This window comes from Barbus barbus, assembly GCF_936440315.1.
Source record: "Barbus barbus genome assembly, chromosome: 50".
In the NCBI taxonomy this organism is placed as follows: Eukaryota; Metazoa; Chordata; class Actinopteri; order Cypriniformes; family Cyprinidae; genus Barbus; species Barbus barbus.
The window spans coordinates 12,323,536-12,340,393 of NC_136728.1; the positions used below are offsets into that span (position 1 = coordinate 12,323,536).

The following is a 16,858-nucleotide window of genomic DNA, read 5'->3' on the forward strand; positions in this document are numbered from 1 at the left end:
TTTAGCATTTTTGTAATTTAATTTATACACTACTATTTAAAAGTTTGGGTTCAGTGAGAGAGTAAAACTTTTCTATTTGAAAGAAATTCATACTTTCACATTCATTCAGCCGGGCTTTTCAGCAGGGATTCATTCAACTGATCCAAAGTGGCATAAAAAGACATTTATATAAATGCTGTTCTTTTGAACTTTTGATTTATCCAAGAGTCCTGTGAAAAATGCATCACGATTCCCACAAAAATATTAAGCAAAAATAAATCAGCATATTAGAATAATTTCTGAAGGATCATGTGAGTTATGATGCGGAAAATTCAGCTTTGCATCACAGGAATAAATTACATTTGAAAATATATTAGAATGGAAAACAGCTGTTTTAAATTATAATAATATTTCACAATATTACTATTTTTTTACTGTACATTTTCAAACGAATGCAGCATTAGTAAACATAAAGGACTTTTCGAAGTAGTAGATTAGAAATAGATTCAAATTTCTAAAAAGTATCATAAACTACAATTTATTTCCTGTTATAAATAAGATTCTGAATCCCAGATTTCAATCCAATCAGAATTTAGAGCTTCAACTACTCATATAAAGTGCGAGCGAGAGGTGTAGTACCTGTTGTGGAACGTTCCAGGCCATATAAACGTGGCTCTTGAACTCGTCCATCCACACCTCGGCTGCTCTCAGAGCATTCCTGCGGACGTGAGTTGCCAGGTCCTCTGTGTAGGGCTTGTGGGCGCGCTCAATATGAGCTATTCTGGAACAGGGCATGACCTCCACGCTTCCTCCGCACAGCCACACCTGATTACACACACATGAATGTCTCGTGTTTTGAATTTGGACAAGGATGAAGAAAAATTAGCTCTCAAAAATGCCCTTTTTTTGACAGTTTTTGAGTCATTAGGGAGCATGTGAGTCATATAACAGAATAAACCAAATTACTGAAAAAAACAACAACACATAAATCAAAACTCCACGAGGAACAAAAAGTACTGTACTTTATTAAAATAAAAGGTTTTATTAAAACAAATAACCTAAACAATACACTTCAAATCAAGGACCTCATTATCGATAATTATCAACTGAAGGTTACTAATTTCCACACGGCGGAGCTTTTGTTCAAAATAAATTCCTAAATCGACTCTTCGTTTACACAACAATATGGGGCTTTTTTACCGCATGGTAAGGAGAATTTAGAAAGGACCTATTTGAAAGCTCAAACAGGCCATTTAATTTGCTATAATTCAACATATTTGCATATAGGGGTCATATGACGTTGCTAAAAATAACATTATTTTGTGTATTTGGTGTAATGCAATGTATTTGCACGGTTTAAGGTTAAAAAAACACATTATTTTCCACATACCGTACATTATTGTTGCTCCTCTCTTCCCTGCCTTTATGAAACATTATTTTTAAAAAGCTCATCATTCTGAAAAGCGCGGTGTGCTCTGATTGGCCAGCTATCCAGTGTGTTGTGATTGACAGAAATGTTAGCCCCTTACCATATTTAGAAACACACAGCATCTCCATGACATGGTGGTGGCGGCAACAATACTACAGCGAGAATAAAAGTTTTGCCGCCTTTACATTTGGGTGGTGTTATGCAAATATTCCCACACAGTGAGGTAGATATGTGGGGTAGCCTATGTTTGAATGAGGCATTTTAGGAAGGCGTGGTTGAATCTTAGGGATTTAACGATCTAAGTGCATGGTCTAAAAGCGCACGACGCAGGTCCGAGCTACTCGTGGTGTCCGAAACCACTTTTGCTAGTTTAACGATGGGGAAATACAGTCGGAGCACCCGGGGCATGGTCTAAAAGGGTTGTCCCTATTCTCTTAATAAGTAATGGGTGTGTTTTGGGCATAATGTGCCAAAAAAACAATCAGCGCGAGTTGCGCTTGCGCCATGGCAGAATCGCTATTTACTTGCTCATGTGAGAGCAAATATTTATGTAGCCTACACAATTATAATCTTTTACATTGTAATCCTTTCATTTTTAATATTTGGAATATCTGTGTGCTGCTGCACGTCCCTGTGTGTGTGCGCTCTTTGGACCCGCTTATAGGCGCATATTACTAACGCGCTCTTTAAATAAACAAAAAATACAGCGCCATTGACTTTAGACCATTGTCCAGTCTACTTCAGTCATGCCTGGTGCCACACTGCACTGGCTGTATGATAGGGCCCTTAACTTTTAGAAAGAATATCTCTCTGGGTTTGAGACTTTAATCTTTGCGACTTTAGAGACCTTTTATATGCACAAACAGCTTGTAACACTCCAAAGACAAAGCTGAAGAAAACATTAAATTGCATTATATGACCCCTTTAACAGCACAGTCACCGCCTGGTGTGTCAGCAAAGATGGGAGAAAAATCACAAAACGCTGCTGTTTTCCTACAGTGGTTTCATGTAATACATGTTTATTCAGTGATTTACCCTCAGTTAGCACGTTGTGCTGCTCAAAATGGAAAATGGCGGCTTATTTCTGTGTGTGGGTTTGATTTTGTTGGTTTTTCCAACCCACTGCGCTCCTGCAGAGCTTTTAAACCGAGAGTATTTCTGTAGTAAATCTTCATATGGGATTAAATAGGCCACATGCCAGCGTGCTGAACTTCATTCAGACATTCACACCCAAACACTTTCGTTCCGGCCTGGTTTGGTGAAATATGAAGTGCAACATCTGGTTGAGGCATATGTCAGGGTCGTTTCAGTGCAACTGAACTGTATATTTAAAAGCATCCAGTTTGCATTAGACTAAAAAATGGTTTCAAGAGAACCTGGTGGTGTATTTTCTATCTGATTATTTGTTTGAATGGGAAGGGGGGATCATATTCATTCTGATCTGATTGTTTGGCAGGATTTTAACGCTATGACTCGTTGGGCGGGATTCAACAGGAAGTGGACAGATGTGTGTTGTTCCTATTTGCCAGGAGAATGATTAATATGCATAATCATTGACAACAATCCCAATGATCCATGACTCAGCCGTCTGTCCTCCCGAAGCATTAAAAAATCATTTCTCGCATTTGCATACAATACCTGCTGCAGACAGAGATATTCAGACCGTAATCTGTCGCACAGAAGCAAATTTCGCAAGCATGAAATGAGACTCAAACCAGCTTTATATTGTCTGGGAGACATTTAAGACTTGGTCGCTTTCCAAAAAACACCTCAGAGAGTGATCTACAATGAAAAAATCATTGTTTTGTTTTTTATTTTTTTTATTTGTCACAAAAAATCTAAACACCTCAGCAATAAAAATTACTAAATTTACTACTTTATTGTTTTAATAATTTAAACCTAACAAAATGTTATAAATAATCTCTCATTTAAATGTATACAAATGATTCTTGTTCTATTATTAGATAAAAAATAATAATAATAACAAATATAAATATTTATAAATATAAAAATATTTATTTCATTACATGTTTTCTAAAAAATCTCATTATTTTTCATGAATATTATAATGCTATAATAATAATAAAATAATAACAATTATTATTATTATATTTTTCTGAGAATTTATCATGACATTTGTTTTTCCACCCAGCGTTATTATTATTAATAATAATAATAATAATAAATAAAAAAAATATAAAATTTTTGTAAGGACATTTACATATTTTTACTGGAAAAAAGGAAAAAATATTGAGGAAAATACTTTTGTTTCATATTTGCGATGCATGTGCATTATTTGTATAGGGCTCTCAATTTTATTTAACGCTCCCCTACCTTGACCGAATTAACCACCAATAAGCATGTCACCAAAGGGACATTACTGACCAAGTCATTTTTCTTTACCTGAAACCACAACAGATTGCAAATAAACCAAGCTGACATCTGATATGATCAAAGACAGTTTTCATTCTCCATCACTGATAAACAGAGCCCTTTAGCAAGAGCTAAGAATAGAAGAGCACAGATGCGTTGACCTTTTATTGAGCATGTACCCTCTTTCAAAGTGAAAAATAGCTCCCGTCAACACAATGTCAATGAGAGTCAGCAAAACGGGAAATTTTCTTTTGTTTCAGAGCCTCCTGACAAGGTGCAATCTTAGAAAACTGTCCATATAATATTTAAGATTTAAGATTTACTTTAAAAAGCAAAAACGCAAATTAACAACAAAAAAATCTTACACATTTGTCTTACACCACTGGCAAAAAGCAAGTTACTTTGGATAAAAACATTTTCTAAATTAATAATAAATCTGAATATAATCTCTGAAAACAAGTCTTCAAAATAAGATTCAAGATGCTTCTCAATTCATTTGATCTGTTTTTTCACTGTCAGCAAGATAAAATACTGATTACATTTTTTTTCAGAGATCTAAATAGACTAAAAACGCAAGACTCGCATTTAAGATCTTGTCACCAAAAAGTACCACGAAAATATAAAATATCAACAATGAAAAAAATCGATCGATCAATCAATCAATCTAAGAAATAAAAGAAAAAGAAAAAAAAAAAAACAAGAAATAAAATAATTTATTGTTTAAAAAAAATGTATAAAACGTAAATAAAATATATTTATCAATAAAATGTATTAATATATATATATAAAAAAATTATTAATAATCACTTTTGTTTTTTAGGAATTTTCACTCTAATACAAGAAATAAATATTTATTTATTTATTTGCAGAGCATATAGCTTCTGTTGACTAAAAATGCAACCAAATGACAACGAAAAAGTATCTTAATATCATGCCTGAGCTACAGACCTCCAAAACCCTGCTGCAGAAAGATTGACAAACTTTGCGCTTTGTTTTCTTCCTTTTTTGGCAACATCTGCAGGATTGCAACATTTGTGCGATGTTGCATTTGGAGATTCGGGAGCACAAAGTAGCTCAGAAGATGAGAGTGTGGAATTAAGCAGTAGAGACACAGCTGTATGAACAGATGTTGAGGGCCATTATCTCCACGCAGTAACAAATCCCACCACACACATGGTGCCTGCCACTTCCTGAGACATTTTCATTTCCTCTGTCCTCATTGAGACCTTTAGTGATGAAACAGAAAAACAAAATCTGTGCGTGTAACGGAGGGTTTGATCTGCTCGGTATTGTCGAGGTGCACCCTGCGTGGAGTGATTGCAACTTGGCTAGGCCAAATCACAGTGAGAGCAAGTGTATCTGCTGTGGTGAGCTCCATTCACAGCCTGGGCTTGCATTCTGGCTGCGGAGGCTAATTACAGGGCTGCTGGATCTGATGGGAGTCGGCAGAGGTCTCTATGGGGCTCTGTACATGTGTAATAGTGAGAGGTTAGGACCCCGCCAGATTGGAGCGAGAAGTATGTTTGGCAGGTTATCATTAGCGAGGCGCAGAGAGCTCTACTTTAATTGTGTGCGATGACACACACACACACACACACAGGTCTATCTGTAACCAGAGGCTGCAAACCTCCACATATCCGTCTGGCCTCAAAGAACAACCTGCATAAAGCATCTTTTCATCAAATGAAACAGCATTATTCATTGACCCGTGTCTGCTCATCTGCTCAAACTCCAGACATCCTGTCTCCTGCTGCACTTTCAAAACTCTCGTCAGCAGTATGAATATCTCTTACCCTGATCCCCAGCTCAACGTTTTCGCCTCCATAAACTTCCATCCCTTCATCCAGCAGACCAATCTCCTCAAAATACTCCCGATCCACTACAAAGCAGCCGATCAGAGCGGGGCTCCTGTTGAGAGAGGAGATACACATGGCAAAAATGAGGTGAAATGACTTATAAGAATGTATTTTACTACATTAATAATATTGTATACAGGCTGAGATAGTTTCATGAGTCATTTAACACAAAGGACACAAGTTATTAAGAAGGCAAGGAGACTGATTTGTATCTGTCAGGGCTCTAAATTACAACTGAAATAGTCGCATGAATAGTCGAAATGTGACAAAAAGTACACATTTGCAAGAATAATTTACAACACTTACAATATAGCAGTGTGCTTATATTTTTTTACAGTAAATCTATTAGTTAATTATGTATTTTGTAAATATATATATAAAAAAATCACCCTTCTTATTTATTTTTTATTTCTCTTCAGTTTTATTAATTCCTTAATAGTTCATTCTGTTCCTGTTTTAAATATTTATAATTATTTATGAATTCTTTCTATATTATATTTTTGCATTTTATTAATAGACGTGTTACATTTTCCCTACATTAACATTTCACATTTATCTGTTCATATTTTGTTTATGAGAAATGACATATTATTTAATCCAGTGCGTCTCAGTATAAATCAAGAATATATTCTTTCTCATTTTGCGGTTTCACCAGAAATCATGTTGCGATGTGGCCGTTAGTTACTTTATAAATGTACATCGCACACCAGTGATTCCTGCATGTTAAACATCTGAATCAAAATCAAATGATATATATATATATATATATATATATATTTATTTATTTATTATTATTTTTTTTGGCATGTTTTGCCTTTATTGTGATAGGACAGATCAGAATTGACAGGAAGCGAAGTGGGGGAGAGATCAGGAAAGGTCCTCGATTCGAACTCGGGACGCCCGTAGCACAACAGTGCTGTATGTTGGCACACTGCCCACAAGGCTATCGGGCGCAGACATCAAATGATTCTTAAGAACTGCTTCTATTTAAAGGAGTCATTAAAAAAGTTTAGTGTATCAATCATAAACTTGTTTGTGAATGCAGTTTCATCAGATAACTTTTTGCGAAGTGGAGGTCACTTCCTAAGCACACCGATGTTTCCTGCACTTGAAATGAACACATCACAAGCTGGAATGTCTGATTTTCTGCCAAATGATCCTTAAGAAACAGTTCTTTTTATACGAGTCAATCAAAAAGATTCATGAATCAGTCTCAAACTTGCTTGTGAATGCAGCTTCATCAGCTATCTTACTTCCTTAGTTACTTCCTAAGTCAGTTTGGACTGCATGCTGGTTTTCCAGCACATGACAATGAACAAACTGGTTATTTTTCAGTGATTCAATCAAAAAAGATTCATAAATCAGCCTTGAACTTGCTTGTGAATGCGATTTCAAAATTCTGATATTTTTTATTGCTTAGCATATACACTGTATTCCACTGTAAGGGAATTCTGTATTTGCCAAAAAAGCTGATGCTGGTCACATCTTGTGTGATTACCTGATTGGTGCAGTTTGATTCTTCTGCGTCCACCAGGATTTGGGAGGGTTTAGATAGCGGCACCAAAGTTCCCAGTCGAACCCTTGAGCTGAGAGGGGGTACTCTTCGATCTCAAACGTGTCGTATTTGATGTTGTCGAATGACGGCGAGATGACCCGGGTTCTGTCCTCTTTGATTCTGTGAAGGATTGGTTCAGCCCTTGGATCAATAGAAACAGAATATGCTTTAAGTTCACAGGCAGTAGTTTTTGGATGGATCTATCTAATTTGTCTCTTGAGAGCTCCGAAAACTCAGAGTACAATGTTTGATGCAGTCCCTCCCAAGCAAAACGTGATTTCACACTTGATTATTAAAGCTGATTGTAGTTTTCACTTTGGCGTGCAATGACTTCTCAGAACCCATCGATCTAAAACTTAAAATGTCATTGTGGGAGATAACGTTACTTTAAAAGACCATCTCAAAGTTGCAAGACAGGTATTAGTGCTGCATTTGATCTCGGAAAGTAGCCTCAGGCTAGCTAAAAGCTGCGCTATCCACTCTGTAAAAACTGCATCGAACCCTAGAGAAACTTCCAGATGCATCCATGGACTGATTGAACGCAGCATGAATTGAGAGCAGGAATAAGCTGACATGCATAAGATAGACTTGGACTCCATCCAAGCCCTTTAGAGGTGTTTTTCGACATGTTGCACAGAGAATAATTAACAGGTATGTAAGTTGACAGCTGTGCCTAGCACAGTAATTGCAGCAGACAGGCACTTCTGCTCATATTCCTGCCCTCACACCCACAGGGAAGAACACACATGTACTGAAGGTCTCCTACATTTTAACAGTTACACTGGCTTAACATGTGATTTGTTAAGCAAGCAGGTATTTCATTGAATTCATTTGTATTAGGGTCAAAAGAGCAATGAAGGTAAAAGTTACAGCACTCCATACAAACAATGAGCAAAAACAACATCACACAGAAGACCTATTTACACCAAATCTGAATTCTCAGCATGAAAAAGGCAGCACAGCTAGATTTTAAATGAAATGACGCATGTCTTATGAGCTTCTCTGCAGTAACAGTTTTTTATTTGGAGGCCAGATCGATTTTCTATTTGTTTGAATGTCTAAACGGAGAATGGCATTTTCAGAAAACTCTGCAAATTGTTGTTGCAAAACTTTATGAATATTTCCCATTCCCAAGCTGTTTGCTGTAACAGGACATACAAATGAGATTTCTTCAGAACCTTGGGGGTCTCATTCATGAAACACATGTTCTGTGTAAATTGTTCATAAAATCATTTTACCGCACTGAATACGGTCTTGTTGCAATTTGTGGCAATTTGTAAAAGAATGGGTCTACAAAGAATTTACACTAATTTTGTTTTTTGTTTCAAGAACAAATGCCCTTGTTTCCAGTCTTCTATTCAATTACCTCAACTTGAATAGCAGTATTATAATTCATTATAAAAATAAAAATACATTCTCTGTTATAAATAAGGTACAATATAGAGAAGATAGAGGGTAATTGCAACATTTTATTTTCGTTCATTCATCAACTCACATTCTACTAGAAATCTACCTACCGTCATTTATCATATATCATGTCATTTTTTCCCCTTTAAATAAGGGTTGAATCTGAACCATATTGATCAGCAGATATCAGTCTAATACTAAAAGAAATAATGTTCAGTTACATACTTTAAAAGTCAAATCTTTCAATTAATAATAATTATATTATGAAGCACCAAACGGGAAATAATTTTATATAATCTGAATATATAAATGTAAATTGTGAATACATACAAGTAAATCAGAATATATATGTATAAATCAGAATATATAGAGGTAAATCAGAATATATAGTTATAAATTTGGCTATATAAATGTAAATCCGAATATATAGTTATAAGTCTGAATATATAGATACAAATTGTAATATAAAAATCATGAATATATAGAAGTAAATTTTAATATATAGTTTCAAGTCTGAACATGTATATTGTGAATATGCACTTATAATTCTGAATATATACATGAAAGTTGCAATATATAGATACAAGCCTGAATATATAGATAAAAAACCAAATCATGAATATATGTATAGTTGCAATATAATCTGAATGTGTAATTAAAAGTCTGAATAAATAGAATTAAATCCAAAAAATATATTTGTAAGTTTGAATATATAAATGTAAATTGTGAATATATAGTTATTATTCTGACAATATAATTGACCGTTCTCCTTAGTTACTGTTGCTATCTCCGACAAGCATTGCCGCTCTCACACTATACATTATGTTCTCACACTGTGAAAATTACATCATGAAGCAAAGAGGAAACTGACAACAACCAACAGACAACACAGAGCAGGTTACTTCTGGCATGAAACAAGGTCTCAGGACTCTCAGCTTTCAAATTTTGTAATTTTTAACAAAATTCTTTTTCGAAGAATTCTTTAAACGAATTATTTAATGACAGATCACTATTTTGCCTCAGTTAAAGCGGCATGTGAACCGATTTTCTTTTCGTATTTACTTAAAGCACAACATGAATGAACATCAGAACGTATTTTATTTCAACCATGGAACACCATTTTTAAGTTTAAGTCCACTGAAGTTAATCCACTCTCCTGTCTGATTTGTGGTTGGGAAAGAGCTGCGGCTCCTGGGCATGTGAACATCAATACAGAGTATATTTTGTCACGCTGTGCAAAATTAATGAATGTTTTTTCATTATTGTTTAGGGTTGGGGTATGTGTAGATGTTAATAAAGCACAATCTAATAGGTCAAATATTTTATTTATTGTTAGTTTCCAGCCATAGCTGTTGGACAAGATGGTGGATTCGGCGTTATGATTGGTCAGATTGTCAATCAAGCTCTTTGCGAACGGGCAATTGTAAATCAGAATGTATATTTATAAGTCTTGAGTAATTTTTAAACATTTTTTTAAATACACTGTAAAAGACAAATTATAACATTTTGATGCAAATAGTTTATACTTTTTAAGGTTTACAAAACTTTACAAAACATAAGTAAAAATCTAGCACTTTTATGTTCAGTACAGGCAGCAAATTAACTTAAAATTCAAGTGTCACTGACCATCCGATGCTGAACTCCACATGGGCATCAAACAGGGCCACGATGGGAGTGGTCGCAGCCCTCCAGCCGCTGACCCGAGAGCGAATCAAACCCTCCTGCTTGTCATGCCGAACCACTTTAATGAATTCGGGCCGCTGCTGGTTGGTCTCGTCCACAAACCTCTGCAGGTTTTCTGAAAGTTCAGCTTTGAGTGAAGTGAACGAAAGAGGGATTAGTTGAAAAGAGTCTCTTCATGCAATATAAAATTCATACCCGCTGTTTGAGAATCACCCAGGTGGCCTCTGAGAAAGTTTCAGTACTCGCCAGAAATGAAGCGGGGAGACCCTAGTGACACGTGTACCTGACTTTTATAACATTCTAATCAAAAATAGTTTATATAGACTCCCCTTCGACCTCTCAGGGAATTAGTAACATGAACTGAAATGCTGCGAACATCAGACACTAATATTTGCCAGCGGTCTGTGATATTTGGAGTCTCCACCGCTGTCTGCTGGTGATTACTCCCCTCCCATCTGTCTCCTGTGCTGTTTGTTTTTATTAGGGAGAAAGCCATCATCCTGTCTTACCATGGCAACCAGATGGTGTGACGTGGGGCCACTGTCAATCTGTGGGAGAATGAAATGTCCAAACCTCTGCACCTCACGTTAACAGCCCTGCCCCTTACTATATCCCACACACGCCGAGTAAAAGGTCACTGTAGCATAACCGCTGTGAAGTCATTATTCTGGAAAAACCAGATACTCTAGAGGTGACTGAGAGCAAATAAAAGCTTTTGCTTCTGATCGGCCTGAGATGAACCCACCTCAGTAGTGTACTTTACTGCACAGAGCCGGTAGTTATCTTCAGAAAATAGTCTACACAGGGGTTTTCAAACATTTTAATGTCAAGGACCAACAAATGCATTTATTCCCAAGCAGGGACACAATATTTCAATATATTTCTGTGAATACAGACCCATTTATAAAAATAATGACACTATATTTAAATATCTGTCTTACTTTTGTCAGTTTTGAATTTTTTTTAATATTTATTTATTGGGTTTAGCTTAAGTTTAAGTAAAAGTTTTTCTTATTTTATATTATAATATATTAATAAAACATTAAGCAGAATATTACAGTACATTATTTGTATTATTTATTTTTATCTTAAGGTTTATTTAATTTTATTTAACTAATTATATATTATATATAAATTATATTTAATGAATTATTAATATATTATTGCAATATTTAATCTGTAAAATCATATCATCAACAATTATTTGTTATGAATATCTGAAAAATATTTTTTCACATCCTTTTCTACTACTACTATTAATGTGAATAGAAACATATACGGTAATTCAATTTGAATGTTGTATTAAAACCTCCAATGTTTAAGTTAAATTTGACAAAGCTGAGAAGAAACTCCTTATGGACATGACAATATGTAAAAAGAAGTTAGAACTAAACATAAATGAATTTTACAGAAAGGCAGCTATGGATTAAGTTAACAAACCCAGTTATACTGTACTGTACATGATACACTGTATGTACTAATGGAACAATTATTATTTCATTTATTTTAATTTTACTTTATTGCCAGGCAATGCTTGGACTAATATAAAGTATATGATGTATTTGCACAAATGTAAATATTAGCCAAAGCAGAATATATGGATGCACACTTCGAAAAAATCTACAAGAATCATTACACCATATGGGCACCTTTCAAACACTATGATTTTACACACATCTCACATACTATTAAGGACAGATAATTATGATATATATATTATATATCATATATATACAGATATATATTAATAATGCAATATGGTAGTAGATTTCTCTTCAGAAAACGAATTTGCTTGATTAAACTGACTCCTTCTAGACCAGAATGTATGTGAGAGAAATGACGTGCTTCTGATGCCAAAGCATAAAACATTTAGCTGTGCGGGATACATGTACATCTGCTGCCCATAATCCCCTATGTTATAGACGTTAAATATTTTTTCCACATGAATACACATTCATATGATTTATTCATCGTAATCTGTCATACAAGAGTCAATCCCCATTGAAGGAGCCTGTGTGCCCCCAGCAAATCAAAATAGCAGAACTGGGGCCAAAACAAGCGCTCACCGTTGTTGCTATTGTCATCCACGAGGATGATCTCCTTCAGCAAGTGGGAGGGCGTTCGATGGATCGCCGAATGAACGGAACGCAGGATGACCGACAGCGCCTCGTTCATAAAGATGAAGATGATGCTGACTTGTGGTAGACTGGAGGGGTACGAGATGTTTCTGCACCTGCAGATGAAAAAAACCCCCACATAAATACAGGATCACACACTTGGAAAAGAAGTCTTTCCAAGATTAAATATCTAAAATATTTTTATTTTCTTGAGTTCTGCCTTTTATCACATTGGAAACAGTTGTGACAGGAATTTATTTTCAGTTTGAAGAGCCTAAAAGGAGGTTGTTATGTATTTTGAGTTAAATATTTAATTAAAAATGAAAGTGTTCCAAATTTCAGTTTGACACTTTGAAAGATTATGTCTGTGCTAAATTTAATATTGCTCTGTCTGATATAAATCTGCATCCACGTGACACTGATCTGTCATTATACAGAAAGCAAAAATAAATTATTAAGATATTTATAATTAATATAAAATATTTTATATATATATATATATATATATATATATATATATATATTACATTACATTTAGTCATTTAGCAGACGCTTTTATCCAAAGCAACTTAAAAATGAGGACAATAGAAGCAATCAAAACCAACAAAAGAGCAACAACATGTAAGTGTTATGACAAGTCTCGGTTAGCCTGACACAGTACACATAGCAAGTTTTTTTTTTTTTTTTTTTACGAGTAGATAGAACATAGAAAAAAAAAACTTTTTTTTAGAGAAACAAGTAGATAGAATAGAAAAAAAGAAAGCTAGTGTTAGTTTTTCAAGAAAAGCTAGCAGTTAATAAATATGCAATTGATAGAGGGTCAAGTGTGTGTGCTTTTTAAATAAAAAAGAAGACAGATAGATCAAATAGAATTAGAATAGAGAGTGTTAGAGTTAGAGGGTCAAATAAAGATAAATATATGTGTTTTTAGGCGTTTCTTGAAGATGGCTAAGGAAACAGCTGCTATATAAATACACACACACACACACACACACATATACACTCATGCTCACCATATATATATATATATGGTGAGCATGATTTCACCAAGTACAACATGTTCCTGGATCAACATCCTTGTTGATCCTGGAACAACATTCCAATCAACCAATCAGAATTGAGAGATAACTTTTCAGGTAATATCTGTTTTAGGCATAGGTGCTTCTACACACTTGTTAATCAGCTATCATTTCCCTCTGAAATTAGGGATAAATTATGGGTAGGGTTAGGTTTAGGGGTAGGGATTGGGTAAAATCTATATTTTTGGACAATAATGTTGATCCAGGAACATGTCTGTCTTGGCAAAATCACGGCGACCCTATATATATATATATATATATATATATATATACAGTGCCCTCCATAAGTATTGGAACAGTAAAGACAAAATTGCTCTGTTGGCTGTGGAGTCAAGACATTTACAAATATGATTAAAAGATGAATATGAGACAAAACTACAGAATGTCACATTTTATTATTGGGTGATTCAACACAGATGTTTTACCAGCTAAGAAGTTCAGCACTTTAAGAGTTTCATCCCTCTATCTGATGTGAGCATAAGTATTGAACAGTTTCCTCACAGGTCTTTCTAAGTGATCAGCGGTGTCCTGTTGCATTAATTGTTCAGATATTAAAAGCAGGGAATGTGTCGTATCAGTTATATCCATTACTTCTGTATTCTGAATCTTGCCATCGATGATGACACACACAAACCAGGATGAAGATGAGGGAGCTGACTTTGAGAGAAAAGCAAGCAATTTGAATGCTAAAAGAAAAGAGGAAGTCAATTAGAGCTCTAGAAATGCTACGAAACTGCCTGGAAGAGGACGTGTGTCTATATCGTTGACACATGATAGATATATAGACAGACAGACAGACAGACAGACAGATAGACAGATAGATAGATAGATAGATAGATAGATAGATAGATAGATAGATAGATAGATAGATAGATAGATAGATAGATAGATAGATAGATTTGTTCACTGTGACCATGATGATAAAGGAAAATCAATGTTTCTAAAAGAACAAAGGCTGTGTATATATATGCTAATAAGCGGGAGAGAGGAGAAGGCGGTGGGCAGCGAGTGATTGTTTCACCCGTCAGGCCTGAGGTCTGGGATGGCTCTGTCTAGAGAGAGTCTGTCGCTGAGGTAGCCGTTGTAACCGTAGTACTGGAACTTCTTCAGGGCCACCTTGCGGCTCTCTGGGCCGAGGTCATGACCCCAGTGTGCAAAAAGAGAGTCTGCGAGGGTCTGGTCAGCTGTGTCGTCCCCATCTTTCAATGGTTTCTCTGGAAGTTCAGACAAAAACAACAGTGTTAGCAGTGTTAGTGTTGGCTCAAGGGCTTCTGGGTAAACATGGTCATTACGCCTTTAACATAAACTCATTTTCAGTCATGTTGAGTTAGTGAAAACAAATAATGAAGAAACTAAATATAATTTATAAAAATATAATAACAATAATGAACACTAATAATAATCACTGTTATTATTACTTCTAATATTGTTAGAAGTAATTGTTAGAACAACAATAATAAATAGTCCTGTCAGTTCGATTAATTGCAGTTTACATAAATGCATGCTCTGTATACTCATATGTATAAATACACACACAAACATGCATATATTTAAGAAATATTTACATGTATGTACATATTCATATGTATATATGATTTATATTATACATAAATTATACACATATATATTATACATAATAATCAGTGACAATTAATATTATTACTCAGAAACATTTAAATGATTAATAATAATCATCACTATTATTAAAATTTATAAAGTTTTGTTATTATTCAATAACAACAATATAATTAATAACAACAACACTAGTATTAAAGATATAAACAACAAAAATAATAATAATAATACATTAAAATTATAATTGTATTATATACATATTTAATTTTCAATAACAAAAAAATTGTAGTATTAATAATAACAATGAACATTTATAATTACCATTGCAAATATTATTATTAAATAACAATAAAAATAATAGTAATAATAATAACTATGATAAATATATGAAATATGATAAATATGACAATGGAAATACTTTTTAAGTATTAATTACTAAATACTAGTATAATAACATTTTACTCAATTTTACACTAATATGAGGTACAACACTACGAAAAAGTTATACCATGTTTATATATATATATATATATATAGTAACACCATGGGTTTTGACCATGTACAATGGTAATTTAATATTTTTTGGACATGTGCCATAGCCATACCACATCTTTTACATGGGTGTACCATGAAATATGAATATGGAATTGTTTAGTATTATTATATTGTGATATAATGCCATAGAACTTTGAAATGAAAGACAGCCAACTGCAGTTTGAAATCTATTACTACTAAAATAATTTCCATTCATCAAGTCAGCGATCCCATCAAGGTCTTATGGAAAGCTAATCCTCCTCGCCCAAACTTCTTCAAGCTGCCTAAGCAGCAAATATCTACCTTCCACTACATCAAATTGACACACTAAGAAAGGTTGCAGAACTATGAATGCTGAGTACGCAGGCAGAACGGAGGGAAAGTGCCCTGGCAATGCACAAAGAATGATGAAAGGCCAATGCACGTAATTAAGGAATGCTAATTAACAGCAGAGGTTATTTAATTACAACCACTGCAAAGAGCTGGCCTGCAGAGAATAATACATCTTTGCCACTGCAGAGACTGACAGTTTGAAACCAACTCCAGACCAGGAGACACTGCTTTCATGAACTAGAAATGCCTTTTAAGGGGCTGTCATATAAACATACAAAAAAACTGTCTGTTTCAGGCTTCCAGTCCTTGAAATGCACATCCAAAATCACTGAATAATTAACAAATCAGTCCTTGATGCAAATCTTTAAAATTCTATTTTTTGTAGCTTACTTTTTTCAATTATTTTCCAAGACTGAAGGCTAGTCACGAGGCTTGAAAATCACATTCCCGGTAAATTAGAGCTTAGCCTCATTCCAGCTCTATTCAGCAGAGTAGCCTACATTTAAACTGAGCCATTGAGAAAACAGGCCACTGGCTAGAAATCAAACAGCAAGATGAATAACAGTATTTAAGATCCAAAAAGCCTCCATTATTGTGTTTAGAAATTCAGTTCACCGTGTAATTTAGGTAGTCTCAACATGACCACACTGATATGCAAATAAATACTCTATAGGTGTCCTCTCTGTTGTTGTGCTCCAAACGACTTCAGATTCAGGCGAAAATCGAGGCAGTTTTACTGACACTGTTGATTTGTGTCGAGACAAAAAGAGGAGGAAGTCAAACAGAGACTCAATTACTGCAGAAACTGACAGATCAGTGTAAGTAGGTTGAAAGATGAATCTTCTCAGCATATGATATGAACAAAAGGAAGAATGCTTTAAAGTTTGCTCATAGCACCTACTGTGATGTACCTACTGCTCTTCAGAAGAGAATGACAG

General features: G+C 34.6%; 1 protein-coding gene across 1 annotated transcript in view; it reads right to left on the bottom strand.

Moving 5' to 3' along the window:
- Nucleotides 1-16,858, bottom strand: part of LOC306867934 (polypeptide N-acetylgalactosaminyltransferase 18-like) — a 56,482-nt gene that overhangs the window by 13,480 nt on the left and 26,144 nt on the right. The window contains exons 2-7 of the mRNA XM_079413887.1: nt 14,500-14,692; nt 12,349-12,515; nt 10,226-10,409; nt 7,136-7,333; nt 5,575-5,689; nt 619-804 (exon numbers count right to left, since the gene is read on the bottom strand). Coding sequence (XP_079270013.1) covers nt 619-804; nt 5,575-5,689; nt 7,136-7,333; nt 10,226-10,409; nt 12,349-12,515; nt 14,500-14,692 — 1,043 coding nt within the window. The remainder of the gene's footprint in view (nt 1-618; nt 805-5,574; nt 5,690-7,135; nt 7,334-10,225; nt 10,410-12,348; nt 12,516-14,499; nt 14,693-16,858) is intronic.